Source organism: Octopus bimaculoides, chromosome 1 (genome assembly GCF_046866305.1).
Source record: "Octopus bimaculoides isolate indiv1 chromosome 1, ASM4686630v1, whole genome shotgun sequence".
Lineage (NCBI taxonomy): Eukaryota > Metazoa > Mollusca > Cephalopoda > Octopoda > Octopodidae > Octopus > Octopus bimaculoides.
In genome coordinates this window covers 87,066,305-87,084,806 of record NC_142928.1, presented here as the reverse complement: position 1 = coordinate 87,084,806, position 18,502 = coordinate 87,066,305, and the positions used below count along the sequence as shown (strand labels likewise).

The 18,502-nt window shown below is 37.2% G+C and overlaps 1 protein-coding gene across 2 annotated transcripts in view; it reads right to left on the bottom strand.

Annotated features, from left to right (window-relative positions):
• LOC106878258 (nucleolar MIF4G domain-containing protein 1) overlaps positions 1–16,512 on the bottom strand; it is a 48,963-nt gene extending 32,451 nt beyond the window's left edge. For both annotated transcript variants that reach the window (XM_014927434.3, XM_052968014.2), the window contains exons 1-7: positions 16,387–16,512; positions 13,045–13,173; positions 10,649–10,847; positions 6,389–6,616; positions 4,057–4,363; positions 2,375–2,574; positions 1,235–1,347 (exon numbers count right to left, since the gene is read on the bottom strand). In XM_014927434.3, coding sequence (XP_014782920.2) covers positions 1,235–1,347; positions 2,375–2,574; positions 4,057–4,363; positions 6,389–6,616; positions 10,649–10,847; positions 13,045–13,173; positions 16,387–16,485 — 1,275 coding nt within the window. In that variant the 5' untranslated portion in view covers positions 16,486–16,512. The remainder of the gene's footprint in view (positions 1–1,234; positions 1,348–2,374; positions 2,575–4,056; positions 4,364–6,388; positions 6,617–10,648; positions 10,848–13,044; positions 13,174–16,386) is intronic.
• Positions 16,513–18,502: the final 1,990 nt, after the last annotated feature.

Below are 18,502 nucleotides of genomic sequence, written 5' to 3'. Positions count from 1 at the left end.
AAACATGAACAATATTTAAATAAAACCTTCACTGTCACAATAATTACTTGACCTCACAGTTTCTGATGACCTCATGGTGGCCTTTTGCATATAACACTGCCAAAACTGCATGAAATAGATAAAGTTTTGTTGATTCTACAAAATGCAAAAACTCATACATCTGGGACTACACTGAAAAGAAGGCCCAGATGATTTCTTTCTCCCTCTTTTTTCACTATTATAATGATCTCAACACCTCTGAAACAGCAAGTTGTATACCCACCTCAGCCCAGGTTCACTTGACACACTTGTCCTTCATACAGTGTCTTGTCTCCTAGACCCAACACTATACACACCATCTAATCATTCATCCCAATAACTGAAATCCATTAGAAATCTGTCCCTCTTCATGTAGATGTCAGGGCTGAATATCAACTACATCAACATCACCAGCTTAAAGAAGTGAGACAAGGGTGACCTGTAAAGATCATGGGAACCCTCACCCTTTTCTCTGAACAATAGCATCAAGCTCACTAGCCTTAAGGAGCCTGCAATGGTCATGGGCACTGCCCCTTGAGTTAGATTCCCCAAAAATCATTATATACATGTGTTGCATTCTTGACGAGATAATTTATCTGCAGTCAGTCGTCACAACTATGATTGCTCATGGCTTAAGCATGACTTTGATAAGCTTTCTCCAAGCTGGTCAGTTTTTCGTTTGGGTTTGCCATTTATTATGATCAATTCCTTTTTGCAATATTTTTGAATCTCAGTCTAGGTCTTCCCTGGTTTCTTTTCCCCTTGCATAGTTAGGAGTAAGGGATTTGTTTGAGGAGTCTGTTGTTGTCCAACCTGTGTATGCGACCCAACCAATGTAAATTTCTATTAATGAAGATTTCCATCATAGAAGGCAGACCTGCATGCCATAGAATCTCATAAAGAAACAGAAACTTCCCCTTAGAATGAGAGCTTTAAATGAAGATTTTATGAAAGTTTTTAGAAAGTCTAATCATGTAATAAAATAAGTCACACATGCTGAACTAAAAATACGAAAAATCTAATTAAATAATTGGAAGAGAAAGTATTTTAAGATATTTTTGGTGATACCAATATTGTCTAAAGAATATTGATTTTTATACTTGTATAAAAATAGACAAAATATAATTTATAGACATATTATGAACATATGACACTGAGTAACTAATTCATAGAGTACAAAAAAATAGGTAAGGAGTTGTAATAAAATCAAACCAACCTTCAAATTAAACATGCAACACATCAGAGTAATAACATTATTCAGCTTTTTACCACTGCTTTTCTTTCGGTAATTATGCATATTTTCTACCAAATTTTGAATTATATAGGCACCTGTGAGCAAAACAGAAAGTGAGTGATTAAATATATAATATAAATAAATCATAACATACTTGTATGGTATAATTAAAGAGCTCATTTAAAGATTTAACTTCATCTAATAAATTATTATCATCATCATCATTGTCGTCGTTTAACGTCTGCTTTCCATGCTAGCATGTGTTGGACAATTTGACCAAGGACTGGTGAACCAGAAGGCGACACCAGGCTCCAATCTGATTTGGCAGAGTTTCAACAGCTGGATGCCCTTCCTAATGCCAACCACTTCGAGAGTGTAGTGGGTGCTTTTACGTGCCACCGGCACGAGGGCCAGTCAGGCGGTACTGGCGACGGCCATGCTCGAAATGGTGTATTTTACGTGCCACCTGCACAGGAGCCAGTCCATCGGCACTGGCAACGATCTCGCTCGAATGTCCCTTCACGTGCCACTGGCACAAATGCCAGGGAGGCGACGTTGGTAACGATCAATGGCTACGCTTGAAATGGTGTATTTTACATGTCACATGAACTCTCCTATTGTTTGACAACATGTGAGAGTTCTACAATTTCTTGCTGAACATTTACCTGAATGACAATCAATCACAAATGGACACAATCTAGTCACTGGCCCACAGGCATGTGTCTCTGTTCTCTGTACTTTCTACTGCAACTACAACAGCTCCTATTCCTCAAAACTGGTTCACTTGCATCATTCATGCACCCCTCACCAACACATCTTATCTCATGTCACCTTCAATTGTGTGCAGCTCCCACTAGCCCTGCTCTAACCTCTCAGTTCTTTCTCCCCAGCCTCCCACCGGAATCTTCTCTTAGCTCATGTCTTTCCCTGTGTCTATCTGCAACAGTTCAATCAGAACAATAATGCTATCAAACTCACCATCCTTAGACAACTTGCAATGGTCATGGGCAGACTCAGCAAGTGGTAAAAAAACAATGAATGACAATGGAAGCAGCTAATCATGCAGTATTGAATGTATTGAGACACTTAAGTTAATGAATTCTCTATCAATAATATACTTACCAATTTCCTCACCAACATTACTGTGAATAATAACAATAAGTAGAGCCAGCTCCAGAAGGAGACGATCTAGACTTGACTCCAGTCGAATTGCAGTGCTACAAATGTTTTCAAAGAAGCATTTATTTAGAATAGCACGACTGTGACAATTGTACATCTCTTCAAGTTGATTACTCATAATTGCCATATTTGCTTCATTAACTCTAAAAGAAAAAAAAACATTTTTAAATAAAAATTGCACTATGTAGTAAAAAATGCTTAACAAGATTCTCATAAAAAAAAAATTACTATCTTTAAATCTCACAACATGAGATATTCAGCAACAGTACTTTGTAGTAAAGATTGTTTGCCAGCATAACATGACAGTCCTTGTTTAGGACGCATGTTACTGTAATTTAGCCCCAGATATTGTTTTGAGCTGAGTGGGGGTGCTAGATTCCCTTGTTCGAAAATATAAGGACACAGATCATGTCATATAGCCAGCTGGAGACGATGTCTCCTGGGGCTAAATTACAGCAACATTCTTCTTAAACAAGGACTGCCATGTTATGTTGGCAAACAATCTTTACTTCAAGATTCTCATACTTTGATACTTTGAAAGCCTTTCCACAAGTAAAATGAAATAACTTGACTTTCCTGAAGATATCATCATCATCATCATCATCATCATTTTGCATCCTCTTCCCATGCTGGCATGGTTTCTATGGCTGGATGCCCAAAATACCACTAGTATGTAATGCTTCACCTATAAATATTTCCATCAACCTTAATATATTGGAGGTGAGTGTGCAAGTCTAGTTGGTACAATCAGTGAAGTTGTCTTTCTTAGGGATAGAATAGATTTGTCAGATTTCCAAATCTGAATATAGTTGATATATATAAAGAAAGAAAAAGGCCAATTTGCAGGCATACAATTTCACTATTTTCTAGTATTCGCAAAAACAAGAGAGACTGAAAACACTATCATGCCTGATGAGAAAAGTTAACTGGAAACAGGTTGTAGGATATATGTGATGTATGAGAAGTTTTAAGCAAAATACATAGCAAATGTAGTAATTTTATCATTATGAGGACTGCTAACAGGATTCTGTTAAATAAGAAGTGTCCAATACAAAAGGAACAAAACATATAACCATTGTTGAGAAGCAAAGATCTGTAAGTGATCCACTCCACAAAAGAATCAATTTTTCAAGATTCTTTTATTCTTTTACTTGTTTCAGTCATTTGACTGTGGCCACGCTGGAGCACCGCCTTTAGTCGCACTTATTTTTTGTAAGCCTAGTATTTATTCTATCAGTCTCTTTTGCCAAACCGGTATGTTACAGGGACGTAAACACAGCAGCATCAGTTGTCAAGCAATGTTGGGGGGACAAACACAGACACAGAAACATACATATATATATATATATATATATACACACATATACAATGGGCTTCTTCCAGTTTCCGTCTACCAAATCCACTCACAAGGCTTTGGTCGGCCCGAGGCTATAGTAGAAGACACTTGCCCAAGGTGCCATGCAGTGGGACTGAACCCAGGACCATGTGGTTGGTAAGCAAGCTACTTACCACAGAGCCACTCCTGCGCCTGTCGTTCATCTATCATCTCATGAACATTATGTTGATAATTAAGAAAGAAACAGAAAATGAAATAATTAATTAAAAAAAAAAAGCTGTCTCCTCACCGATTAACAAGTCCTTTCATTTGTTTATTTAGTTTTGCATCTATAGCATTAGCATCAGATAAGTTCTGTCGCAAGGCTGGAGGAATGTAACCAGTTGGTTTTGAATTCACAACCTTTCCATCAGCGTCTCGTAACCGACCATAAATGTCTTCTTTCAAGGAATCATTACTTTGCTCAGTTAACTTCACTTGTTTTGTCTTTGGCACTGGGACTGAATCATCAAATTTGACCTTTTTTGTGATGGATTTCTCTGAACAGTCTTCTATCGCTGGCCTTTTCAAAATGGGAGCCTGTTTGGTTTTAGTATCTTGCAAAGAAAATAAAAACCCTCAATAAATTTTAGATGATACCATGTTAGTTACTAAAACAAAAAAAATGCATTACAATAATTAGGGTAATAACAAAGCAAAAATAACTGTTTTAAAAAGACTTCCCTTATTAAAAATATATCACAAAAGAATAATATTCTTCTTTCATAAAACCTCCCAGAATTTCTATTTTTTAAATATTCCTTTCAACATGCTGAACAAGACCCAAACCCTAGTGCTGTTTTCTCATCTTGCCTACATTCATTCTCACATCTTTTGACCTGAGTTATTATTGTATCTAAGCCTCAAACATCAGCTGTGTAAATTCTGTAATAAGAACCAAGTCATCAGCATCTTGGTTTAATTTCATGAGATGAAAAAAAAAAAAAGTTTACCCAATGCAAAAACATTTTTAATTTTAAAAACTACTTTCAACAAGTTAGACACATGACTTAGTGGTTAGGGTATTAAGCTCACAATTGTAAGGTTGTGGGTTTGATTCCTGGCATGTTTTATCCTTGAGCAAGTTTTTTTATTTCATGTTGCTCTAGTCCACTCATCTGGCAAAAATGAGTAGTACCTGTATTTCAAAGGATCAGCCTTATCACAGGCTGTGCCATGCTGAATCTCTCTGAGAACTATGTTAAGGATACACATGCCCTGTGGAGTGATCAATCAACTGGAACCCTCATCCACCTAACCGATGGAATGTCAATTATACCTACAATCAAGCCAGATATTATTATGTGCTATATTTATTTGGATCTACTCATGTATTGCAGATAAACTGAAATCACTTTTAAGCAGTTGACTTAGTTGGTTTAACATTTAATTTTTTGACAAAACCATGCTTGTTTGAAACAACAGAATCATTCTGCCATTGTTGTTTTGGTGTGCACCGGGCACACCGCCAATAAAATTGTTAAGTTGACGAAACTTGCAAAAGCAACAGTTTATCATGTGTATAAACAATTTAAAGAAGAGGGAAAAACTGATAGAATAGAACACAAGACTCGAAGTGATTCCAAGTGCAATTCAAAGTTTCTCACTGGCCTCAAACACTCAATTGAGGCCAACCCATCCACTTCCATGACAACTCTTGCAAAGAAATGCAATGTGTCCCTTTCCACGGTATCCAGAGCTGTGAACAGGAACCTTGGTATGACTAGCTATGTTCAATGATGCCATCAACTCCTAACAGCCAAGGCCAAAGCAATCAGAGCTAAGAGATGTCCAAAGCTTCTGTCAGTCATCAAGCATCAAGGTGCAGGAAAAACTCTCATGTTCATAGACAAGAAGGTCACCGTGGACGCTGAAATTCTCAAGTGATTGCATACAACCTTCTGATGTCCCTGCTGTATTTGAGACTAAGAATCCCACCTCTGTAATGGTATTTGGAGCCATGGCAAATAATAGAAGTATCCATGGATCCACACTTCATTGAGTGTGGCTTGAAGGAGCATCTGGATATCCTGAAGAACTCTCTGTTACCTTAGATGGAGCAGAAGTTTGAGCTTGACAATGTGGTGCTTATCCAGGATTCTGCACCATGGCATAGGTCAAAAGCAACACAGGCCATCCTGTTTTTTGTGAGGGCCAACATAAGGCCCAGTAATAGCCTAGATCTCAACCTTTTCAATTATTTTTAATGGGGTGTACTTCAAGCAAGGACCAATGCTTCACCACACAAAATCAAAAAAGTGGAGGTTGCAGCAGCTGTCAAAAATTTCATTCTCATGTGGAGGCAGTAATTGCCCAAAAGGGCGGCCATATTGAGTGATAAATATTTTTTGTTTTAATCAATGTTACATTAAAATTATATGTCTGCTACCATTATTTTAGAATTTATAACCAGTTTTAGGCATCATAAAAATTGTCTCAATTTATCTGCAAGACCCTTTTGTTTTATTAAATCTAAAAAAATATAAAACCCATTAAAATCTAAAAAAAAAAATAATAATAAAACCCAAAAAAGGAAAATAATTGTTAAACCTCCTCTTAAAAAAAGGAGGAAATAATGTTACCTTCTACAAGTTCTGGAATACTTTCACTGTCATCATCATCATCATCATCATCAAAATCATCATCCTCAACATCATTGTCATCATCACAATTTTCACCAACCATTTCTGAATCACTGTCTTTCTTTTCATCATCTTCAGATTTATCACTGGCTGAATCTGAATCATTTCCATTTTCCTTTTTGAGGGGAAGGCCACAATTTTTAAAATCTCCAGCCACATCAAGAATATCTTGAACATATTTAAAGAACAATAAATTGGGTAACATTCACTGAATATTAAATAGAAAAATAAGAATGCAAGGTGCAACACTAATGGCCATACTTTTATGCACATGCATGTGTATATCCATTTTGTCATGCAAACAACCAATCTCTCTTTCTCTCTATTTATATATATATATATATATATTCTTCTATTACTTTTTTCTTTAACTTATTTCAGTCATTTGAACAAATAATCTACCCCAGGACTTATTTTTTTAAAGCCTAGTACTTATTCTATCAGTCTCTTTTGCTGAACTGCTAAGTTACAGGGATGTAAATACACCAACACCAGTTGTCAAGTGGTGGTGATCATCATCATCATCATCATCATCGTTTAACGTCCGCCTTCCATGCTAGCATGGGTTGGACGATTTGACTGAGGACTGGTGAAACCGGATGGCAACACCAGGCTCCAATCTAATTTGGCAGAGTTTCTACGGCTGGATGCCCTTCCTAACGCCAACCACTCAGAGAGTGTAGAGGGTTAGGAAGACAAAAACAGACACAAGGACACATACATATACAGGGTGTGGCAAAATGATCTGACACATTTGTAGGTTTAATAAAAGAGAAGTAAAGAACAAAAAAATGTGTTTTTGTTTTCGAAATGTACATATCATGCCATTTTGTTTCAATTGGTGCCATTTCTGACATTTTGTTTCATTTCATTTTCAGTTGCCAACATGACTTGGACAGGTGAGCATCGCACTTTTATCGTGGAAACATTTATCAAGAACAACGAATCTGTAACTGCAACATGAAGAACATTCCGTGTGCACTTCAGGCTTGGTAGACATGACCCCGTGCCTACTTGAAACATGATTCTATTACGGGTTACCAACTTCAGAGCTAGTGGATATCAGCATTGAAACGAAAATCAATCAGCCGACCTCAGACTGCCGGAACTCTGGAAAATGTGCCAGCAGTAAGAGCTTCAGTTCAACATTCTCCACAACGTTCTGCATGGAAACACGCCACGGCTCTTAGGTTTTCCAATAGAAGTTTGTGAAGAATTCTTCACAAGGAACTCATCATCATCGTTTAACGTCCGCTTTCCATGCTAGCATGGGTTGGACGATTTGACTGAGGACTGGTGAAACCAGATGGCAACACCAGGCTCCAATCTAAATTTGGCAGAGTTTCTACAGCTGGATGCCCTTCCTAACGCCAACCACTCAGAGAGTGTAGAACTGCAAATACAAAATGGTTTTGGCACAAGAACTCAGCGAAAAAGACTTTGAAACTCACAGAGCATTGTGTTTGGAAATTCAACATGTCCCCCGTGCAACTCTTGTGTTGTTCAGTGACGAGGCCCCTTTTCACCTGTGTGGCAGCATGAATAAGCGAAACTTCCAATACTGGGCCAAGAACAACCCTCGTGAGTTGCATGAACACCCTTTCCATTGTCCTTGGGTGACTGTATGGTGTGTAGTGGCAGAATTTGGCATTTGGAGACCGTACTTCTTCGAAGAAAACAATATCACAGTGACTGTGAACTTTGATCAATACTGTGTGATGCTAAAGATTTTCCTGAAATCCATATTGAATGAAGTTGATGATAGGGACACTGTTTGGTTTTAACAGGATGAGGCAACAGCCCACACTTCTCAACGTGCAATGGGGATTTTGAGGGAGGTGTTCTCCAGTCATTTGATCACATTGCACAGTGACATTGGTTGGCTCGCCTGATCACCTGATTTGAACCCGTGTGATTTTTTTTCTGTGGGGATACCTGAAATTGCCCTTGAGCTTTTGAACAATTAAAAGAGGCCGTTCCACATGAAATGATACATCAAGTTATGGACAACTTTCGTGAACACCTTTGACAGTGTGTGAACTGTAACAGCACCCACTGTACCAATTTCATTTTTAAAACCAAATGAAACAAAATGGCATTATATGTACATTTTGAAAATAAAAACACATTTTTTGTTCTTCACTCTTTTTTGCTTTTACTAAACCTACAAATATGTCAGATCATTTTGCCGTACCCTATAGATATATACAACAGGTTTCTTTGAGTTTCACTCTACCAAATCCACTCACAAGGCTTTGGTTAACCCGACGCTATAGTAGGGCCCAAGGCGCCATGTAGTGGGACTGAACCCAAAACCATGTGGTTGGGAAGCAAGCTCCTTACCACACAACCACAGAGTTTTCAAAGAAAACAAACAATGCTTAACTAGGATGAGAGGTGAACATGCAAAATGAGCTGAGAAAGATAATGGATATTACAGGAATTGATTATGTGGTGAAAAATGTTTGAGATAGTGTTGTTATACAATAAGAAAACTGAAAAATGGTGGATGGGTAATGAAAACTGATACTAAATATTATTAAGGAGAGCAGTTCAATGCTTAGAATAAAGTAAATTAGACCCAGCCATATAATTAAACCTAATAAATAAAATGAAGGTATTTATATAGAAATAATCTGTGAAAATCTGGAGCTTTACTGCCTCACTGGATGTAGCAAAATCATGCTTCCAGTACAATCTAACACAGCCTGAAAAGCTTCCATCTGCTCTTTCACATAACTGTGCATCAGACTAAATATTATGAAGTCTGTTAAATGCTTTCCTCAGTTCAAGAAATTGATTCTTATCTACATGACCACCTCCCCAAAATTTCAAACTCTCATATAAAATTTAAATAACATACAATTTGCCATGTTATCCTGTATTAGCTTTACCATACAGCATCTTCATTAGTCAATCAATTAACTTTTAATACAGACTCTAGTACAATACTCATATTTGTAGTAAATAACAAATGTACTGTTATACTAATTACAGATAAAACCTTTCTGTATGGGATTCATCATCATCATCATCGTCGTTTAACGTCCGCTTTCCATGCTAGCATGGGTTGGACGATTTGACTGAGGACTGGTGAAACCAGATGGCAACACCAGGCTCCATTCTGATTTGGCAGAGTTTCTACAGCTGGATGCCCTTCCTAACGTCAACCACTCAGAGAGTGTAGCGGGTGCTTTTACGTGCCACCGGCACGAAAGCCAGTCAGGCGGTACTGGCAACGGCCACGATCAGAATGATGTATTTTACGTTCCACCTGCACAAGAGCCAGTCCATGGGCACTGGCAACGATCTCTCTCAGAAGTCCTTACACATGCCGCGGGCACAAGTGCCAGAAAGGCGACGCTGGGCACAGGTGCCATCACGATTTCACTTTCGCTTGCCCCAATAAGTCTTCGCAAGCTGAGTTTCGTGTCCAATGAAGGAGACGACGTTGGCATGGGTGCCAGTCGTCAAATTTAACTCGATTTCGATTTCACTTGCCTCAACAGGTCTTCGCAAGTAGAGTTTAGTGTCCAATGAAGGAAGGTATGCATAAGTGGACTGGCTGAGACCTTAGATTTAGGGCTCACTTGGCTTGCCGGGTCTTCTCACGCACAGCATATTTCCAATTGGCAGAGTTTCTACAGCTGGATGCCCTTCCTAACGCCAACCACTCAGAAAGTGTAGTGGGTACTTTTACGTGCCACCGGCACGAAGGCCAGTCAGGCGGTACTGGCAACGGCCACGCTCAAAATGGTGTATTTTATGTGCCACCCGCACAAGAACCAGTCTAGGGGCACTGGCAACGATCTCGCTCGAAAGTCCTTACACATGCCGCGGGCACAAGTGCTAGAAGTGCCAGAAAGGCGACGCTGGGCACAGGTGCCATCACGATTTCGCTTTCACTTGCCCCAATAAGTCTTCGCAAGCTGAGTTTCGTGTCCAATGAAGGAGACGACCATCGAATTTAACTCGATTTCGATTTCACTTGCCTCAACAGGTCTTCGCAAGTGGAGTTTAGTGTCCAATGAAGGAAGATACGCATAAGTGGACTGGCTGAGGCCTACTCTATAAGCTATCAACTAGATTATGTAAAATAGCCGTTATATAATTACTATTAAAAAAATAAATAAATCCTTAATAACATTTTCATAAAAGTATTTGTAATTAAACTATTAATGATTTTTCATTAAAGGATACAGCCTAAGCCATCATCTATAAACGACTGAGGCAGAGTCTTTCTTTTCTTCAGACCAAGCTTCTTTTCAAGTTCTTTAATAGCCCTCTCTTCATTTTTTATAGCTGCCTGATTCTGTCGTTTTCTGATCATTTGTACATTAGTGTCTTCTTCCTCTTCACTTTCTTTGTCATCATCACTCTCAACTGGATTTAATTGTAACTGAAAATAGAAGCAAGTACTTGATCAGATAAAGCCACCAAATAATGTAAAATTAGAGAAAAATAAAGTAGCAACACTTAGATAAATAAATGTTAGCAAAAGAAAAAAATATATTCATCCATCTTCTCCATCCATTTTTCCTAGGAGGGTTGTGGGGGGTAGAGTCCTCAGGTACTTCTTCCACTGAGGTTCTATCAGAAGCAGCCATCGTTACACTTTCCAATGTAATTACCAAGTTGGTACCTGGTGTGAATAAGACCACCACAAACAGCAATATGAAAAGGGTTTGAAAGAAGAAGCATCATTTGTTGTGTAGGTTAATAAGCGATGCATTTGGATCTTAGGTCTGTTCAAAAATTATATTGCGGTCTTCACCCAATGCTGGTAAAGGGTAAAGACCACCTTCGGTCATGAATGATCATGAGATTGCACCTAGAAAGTTACCTTCCAAGGCACAAGTCCAACCAAGGTTGTTTTTATGGAAGACCAGCAGTTGCCCATGCATACCAGCCTCCCCTCTCCACGCTACCAATGTTATCCAAGGGAAAGACAAAGGCAGATACAGCTTGGCACCAGTGACTTTGCGACTCATTTCTACAGTTGAGTGAACTGGAGCAACATGAAATAAAGTGTCTTGCTCACGAACACAACACATAGCCCAGTCTGGGAATTAAACTCATTACCTCATGATAGTGAGCCCAGTGCTCTAACCATTGAGCCATGCACCATCACAATGCTGGTACAACCAGCAATAAGCCTACAACTTAGTCTGGGAAGTGTGGGGTTGGAGCACAAAGAATGCATGTCCCAGGACCTCCAAGTAGGTCCAGGAGGGAACAAACATTAAAAAAATATATATATATAATTTTATTCAAAAAATTTTATATATAATTTTATTCAAAAAAATATATATATATAATTTTATTCACTCTCGGGGTGGTTGGCGTTAGGAAGGGCATCCAGCTGTAGAAACTCTGCCAAATCAGATTGGAGCCTGGTGTAGCCATCTGGTTTCACCAGTCCCCAGTCAAAACTTCCAACCCATGCTAGCATGGAAAGCAGACGTTAAACGATGATGATGATGATGATGAAATAAAAAGGAGAGCTTCTAACAATGCAAAGAGATAAGATGAATAACCTTTATATATTTTAGGCACACAAAACCTATCATCAAAAGAAAACAATTAAGAAATGTCTATGTAGACCTTGCCATTTAGATAGCTGAATGAGCAGTAACCCTGCTTTGTCCAGCAAGTGTGATAGCAGAGTAATTCCCCAGAAATCACTGTAGAGGTCACAAGGATGGATAGCTTGCTTAACTCCCAGCAATTTCAGTTCTTTAATGTCACCCTTTATTTTGTAACATGAGAGTAAAGGGTTTATATTATCAAACATGAAGATGTTTTCCTGGGTTAAAAATACAAGTTTTATTTATTTTTAATACAAATGATAAATTTAAATATCTTTAAATAATTATTCAAATTTATTATTAGAAAAGACATGAGCCTCATAAACAAATAAAGAATGTCATTGTAGTTGCTTCTACACATACACACATAAAATAAAAAGCATTTTCTTAATACAGGACAGCAGACTTTTAATTTAAAGAATGTACTTTCTTGCTACTCAGGAATAATGGAAAAAGAATAAAAGAATAAAATGGTAAATATAACAATCAAAGTATTAGAAAAATAATCAAAAATAGAATAAAAATAGTTATAGGCACAGACATCACTATGTGAACAGGCACATGCATAGCTGTGTGGTTAATAAGCCTGCTTCTTAACCATATGGTCTCTGGTTCAATCCCACTGTGTGACACCTTGGGCAAGAATCTTCTACTACATTCCCAGGCCAACAAAAGCCTTGTGAGTGGACCTGGTCAACAGAAACTGAGAAAAGCCTGTTTTATATATATATATATATATGCATGTGTGTACCTTGACATCATGTGATAATTGTAAACAAACATCACCAACATACAAGCGATGTTGTTCATTTCTTCCATAAAAAACATGCTTGGCTATGGGGAGATGTTACCTTGCCTAGAAACAGGTAAAAGTTGACCACAGAAAAATCTATCTCAATAAATTCCATCTGACCCATGCAAACATGGAAAAATGAATGCTAAATGATGATGGTGATGATCAGAACTGGGCAATGCATTTTAGTTCACTAATAACATGGCTGTACATACATCTTTTAGCTTCATTTTTTTCTTTTTACGTGATATTTTCCTTTTTCTATTTCTCACAGCATTCCTTTTCTTTTGTTGCTCTGCTTCTTCAGATGCTTTAGAATTATTTATATTTTCTAAAGTTGGGATCTGGAAAAAATATGAAACAAACCTGTTATAAGGATTTTTTTTTTTTTTTTTTTTTTTTTTTTAATTTTGTACTGGTTGTATTAAATTATATTTCACATCTATGAAATTCTTCCAGCTAATAGTGATGAGAATATTTGCTGAGGTTTAGTTCATTACACCTTGTATATATTTTTTTTTCTTTTAAATCAACTTTTTTGTTTCAAATAATTAATACTAAGCATGTATGGAGGAATGAGTATATCAAAGAATCAGTCAAGATAAAAGGACTTGCAGTATGTCATATTCTCTTAGATTTTGAGTTGAATGACAGCTGGAAACTACAAGTTAAAATGCTAGCAGTTTTTGACAAGTGCATAAACAAGCTAGTTGTTAGTCCTTCCATCAAATACTGATGTTGCAGTTGAGTCACAGTTTGCTGAAGGTGTCTAGTGCAACATGTTCATGGCTATAATATTTATCAGTTATCCAAGGTCGACTTTGCCTTTCATCCTTTCAGGGTCAATAAAATAAGTATCATTTGAGCACTGGAGTCAATATGATTTACCTCCTACCCCAAACTTGCTAGTCCTGTGCCAAAATTTATTAGTTATAATATTAGTGTCAAAGTTTCTCAGTCTAGTTCTAATGTCCAGGTCAAGGTTCTTCTTGAGATGTATACTCTGTCATAGCCATTACCTGTGGTTTTTATAAGCCAGAGAAGAGTTGAAAATTATTTTGACTGGCCATCGCCACTTCAACAACAACAACAACAAAAAAAAAAAAGGTTTCTTTCCATGCAAGAAAAACAATAGAAAAAAAATCTGCTCAACCATTTCAAACCATTTATGTTCCACAGTCAAGACCCACTTGGCAACAATATACCTTATTCCATCTTAGGTGTAGTTTAGTGATTTAAATTGTCCCTGACACATGATCAAAATATAACCATTGGACTGAGAGTTCAGGTTTCAAATTTTTGGCAAGACTTCCTATTATATTAGGTACTGATGTTGAGTCAATTGACATTATCATCATCCAATATTTGAGACATTATACCAATGTGAAAAAATTAATATTAAATATGAACAAATTTGTTGCATTCTCAGGATTATCTTCATCTGCTGGATCCATAAGAATTTAAACCACTAAACTATACCTAAGATGGAATAAGGTATATTGCTGCAAAGTGGGTTTTGACTGTGGAATATAAATGGTATGGAATGGTTAAGCAGATGGATTCTACCTTGACAAGTAAAGCTAATTTACATTATTTACATTATCTACATTTGACGGATATTCGTCCTCATCTTGTTTGTTGTTAACACAACGTTTCGGCTGATATACCCTCCAGCCTTCGTCAGGTGTCTTGGGGAAATTTCGAACCTGGGTTCTCATTCCTATCGGTGTTACTATTATTATTATTATTATACTATTATTATTATTATTAATCAGGTCGCTGCCGTGAATCGAACTCGGAACCTTGGGGTTAGTAGCCCGCGCTCTTAACCACTACGCCATATGCCCGTGGGCAATTATGGGGTGAATTTTAAGGCTTATAAATCTATTATTTTTCTATCCTTCCTCAATACCGGTTCCCATATGCTATTCATATCTGCACTCGGTCTGCTTAGGAGGTTGTTGTGTCCTAGCATATGTGCTGCTTCTTTTAGTTTTCGTATTTTCCAGTGTTGTTCCCTGTCTATTATTTTAACTTCATCCCACAGGGGGAGGTGGTTTCCATTTTTCCATACATGATCAGCTATACCCGATTTATCGATATCTCCTCGTGTCACAGCTTTGCGATGTTCTTCTACCCTTATTTTGAGGGGGCGACATGTTTCGCCTTTGTATAACCTACCACAGCTGCATGGGATGGAGTACACGCAGTTTTTGGTCATATCCTCTTCTGTTGGTGGTTTTACCCGAAGGAGATATTTGCGAAGTGTTGTATTGCTCTTGAATACTGCCCTGATGTCATATGGGCCGCATATCTTTTGTATCTTTTCAGAGAGGCCTTTCACATAGAGTAGACAGACTGTAGACAGTTTATTGGTTTCATCCTCTCTTTTCTTCATAATTGGAGTAGATAGTATGTTCTTGGGGTAGTTGTTTCTTAATAGATTGTTACTGAGCTTGATCATTTCCTCGTGGTGGGTATCACGATCGCTACTTATATTCTTTGCTCGGTGTTTTAGGCACTGAGCAATTCCTCTCTTTACACTGTATGGATGGTGGGAATTGAAGTTAAGGTATCGTCCAGTGAAGGTTGGCTTGCGATATACGGATGTCCTGAATCCATACTCGGTGCGTGTTATTAATACGTCCAGGAATGCCAGCTGATTGTTCTGTTCCTTTTCCATGGTGAACTGTATGGATGGATTTATTGAGTTCACATGATCTAGCAGCATTTGGACATCTTGCTGGTGGGGCCAGAGAATAAAGGTGTCATCAACGTATCGCAGCCATAGGGTTGGTTTTAGTGGTGTTGATCCTAAAGCCAAATTCTCGAAGTATTGTCATAATTAACAGTGAAGTAACAGAAGAAAATATAACTGTGTGTTTGTTTGTTTATGTGTAGGGGGTGCTGTTATGTCACCATAATAGTCAAATTTCCCTAAAACCATATCTTATCGCCTTGAAAAGGAAGAATCTATAAATTATGTATTGCTAAATAATCTATATCTGGAAAAATGATCAGATGACCAAAGGTATATTCGATCAGAGATGATCTGAGATAAATAAAGACAGGAATTTTACTCGGAACAGTGTTTTGCTAGAGTGATACAAAACTATGTATCCATTCCGATTTCATATTGTACCAGTGATCTGCTGTATTCTTCTAAACAGTTACAGACCATGCATTTATAGAGGAAGAAAAGAAGCAGATGTTATGATCTGAATGCCTTTCCTAAGAAAATTAACAACATTAGTTACATGAAATTGCTCAAACAGGTAATAAAAATTATAAACGTTTAACCAAATCTTAAAGCTTGTAAGAAATTTAATTCATTAGATGAAATTACGTTTCAGTCTCTCAAGAAATGTGAAATCAGTCCTAAAACAATAAAATTAATTTTCAATACTTTCTACATTTACTGTCAAATGATAAAAACCCGTAAAAAGTTGGGTCAAAAGTTGAATGAAGGGAAAAATGAAGCAAAATAAACGACCACGTGTGCTAAAGTGCCGTTTAATTGAGTAAACAAACATAAATATGCAACACGAATAACTCACTTGTTTCCTTTGAGAAAATGCTACGTTTTTCAACTTCTTCAATTTACGAAGAAGTTTTCTATTTTCTTTTCTTTGGGTAACTTTAATAATTCCTTTCATGTTGATTATCAAGATATTTAACGGTGTAACGTGAAATTAATCTCATCATTAAAAAAAGACCACACTGTGTGAGTTTCTGTTGCAAGAAGGGGAGCTAATGCAGTTTCGCACCTCTTTGAAAAATGCATTTTTTTGGAAAAATTTTTTCGGGTTCCTACGTTTTTAGATATCGGAGATTACGAATATGCAAAAAAAAATGTTTTAATTTAAACCCCCCACCTCTCCCGCTTCCCAATTTAAACTTTTGATTTTGTTTGCTCTAAAGAGATCGTAGCGAATTGACGAACATAACAATTTGTGTTTTACTTCTGTTTGCCTTAAATAATAATACATTTGTCGGCACTATCGTGCTATTAGCTGTCAGAAGTGAAAGTGCTCACTGCTAGTGAAGTATCTGTCTGTCTGCCTGCATGCCTGTTGATTCTTTGGCTACTGACAGCTAATACCATGACTGGCCGGAGCGAGCTATATCTCTGTCTGTCTGTCTCTCTCTCTATCTATCTATCTATTACTCGAAAGTTCGTGAGTGGTCGATCCTATTATTTTTAAACTTCAAACTTCATTTGTTTTCTATTTTGATAAATTCTCTCTGTTGAAAATCATATTTTTATATTTTAAATAATTTGCAATTTCAGGAAATATGTTTTTATATTAAATTTGTGTTTTCTACTCACGACTAGCTAGCGCGAACTTTCGAGTAATAGATAGATAGAGAGAGAGACAGACAGACATATAGCTCGCTCCGGCCAGTCATGGTATTAGCTGTCAGTAGCCAAAGAATCGACAGGCCAGCAACAGGCATGCAGGCAGACAGATACTTCACTAGCAGTGAGCACTTTCACTTCTGACAGCTAATAGCATGATAGTGCCCATTTGTCAACTAAATGTGGCGGTATTACTGTTGTTTTTAGCCCCAGGAAGACATTCAAATCTATCTATCTCTTTATACACATATGCATATGCTTACTAAATTTAAAATTTTGAAAACGTGGTTTCTGGCATATTCGGGATTTCCGTCATCTAAAACATAGGGAAAAAAAAAAAATTTGAAAAAGTTCAAAATTTTAAATGGGAATGGGGAGGGGGGGGGGGGGGTTATTTTTATTCTATTTTATTTTTTTGCATATTCATAATCTCCGTCATCTAAAACGTAGGAATCCGAAACAGGTGTGAAACTGCATTAGCCCACAAGAAGGAAATTAACAAAATATTTTAATTATAACCATATGTGATGAGAAAAAAAATTGTCTTGTTAGCAATTAACACTGTGGGAATTCCAAATTTTATAAAGGATCTTATTTCTATAAATTTATAGATCTTCATAACATTGTTTCATTATGTTAGAGAATTCAATTATGTCTTCTAGTTTGTTCCATAGTTAAGGTTACTTAAAGCATAAAATTCAAATGCATGATTTGACAAACAGATTAATATCATAGATTCTAAGAAAAAGCAGGAGAGATAAGCTCAGAATTTAAATAATTTTTTTAAAAAATAGAATACAGTCATTCTTGAACCCAGAATGTAAAAGTGGATGAAATGTCACCAAGCATTTTGTCCTGCACAGTAACAATTCTGCCAATTTGCCACCTTAGTCCAGGGATATAACTGGCTCGTGCTCAGGAAGAATGAAAGAGATTGAAAAGAGTGATAAATAGAAATCTGGAAGGAAACTGAGAAAGACATGGCTGAAAACAATCGAGGTAGAAATGAGGGCAAGGAACTTGGTGAAGGAAGATGTAGAAGAAAGGGCAAAATAGTGAAGTCTGTTGTGGGGCCTAAAAAGCTAACTTCTTTGGCATGGAAAATTACCTTGAAATAATGGTAATTTGCTTCCAATTCCACTTTACACACAAAACAAACACCATATGAACTTAGCCATTAACCTTATCACCTTATATACAAAACTGCCAAGTGTATAAACCTTTCTGGTTACAAGCCAACAAGGAAAAAATCAAGGTCCATCAAATCACACCCTAATATCATAAGGATACATTAGACAAAGTAGTCCTGGATA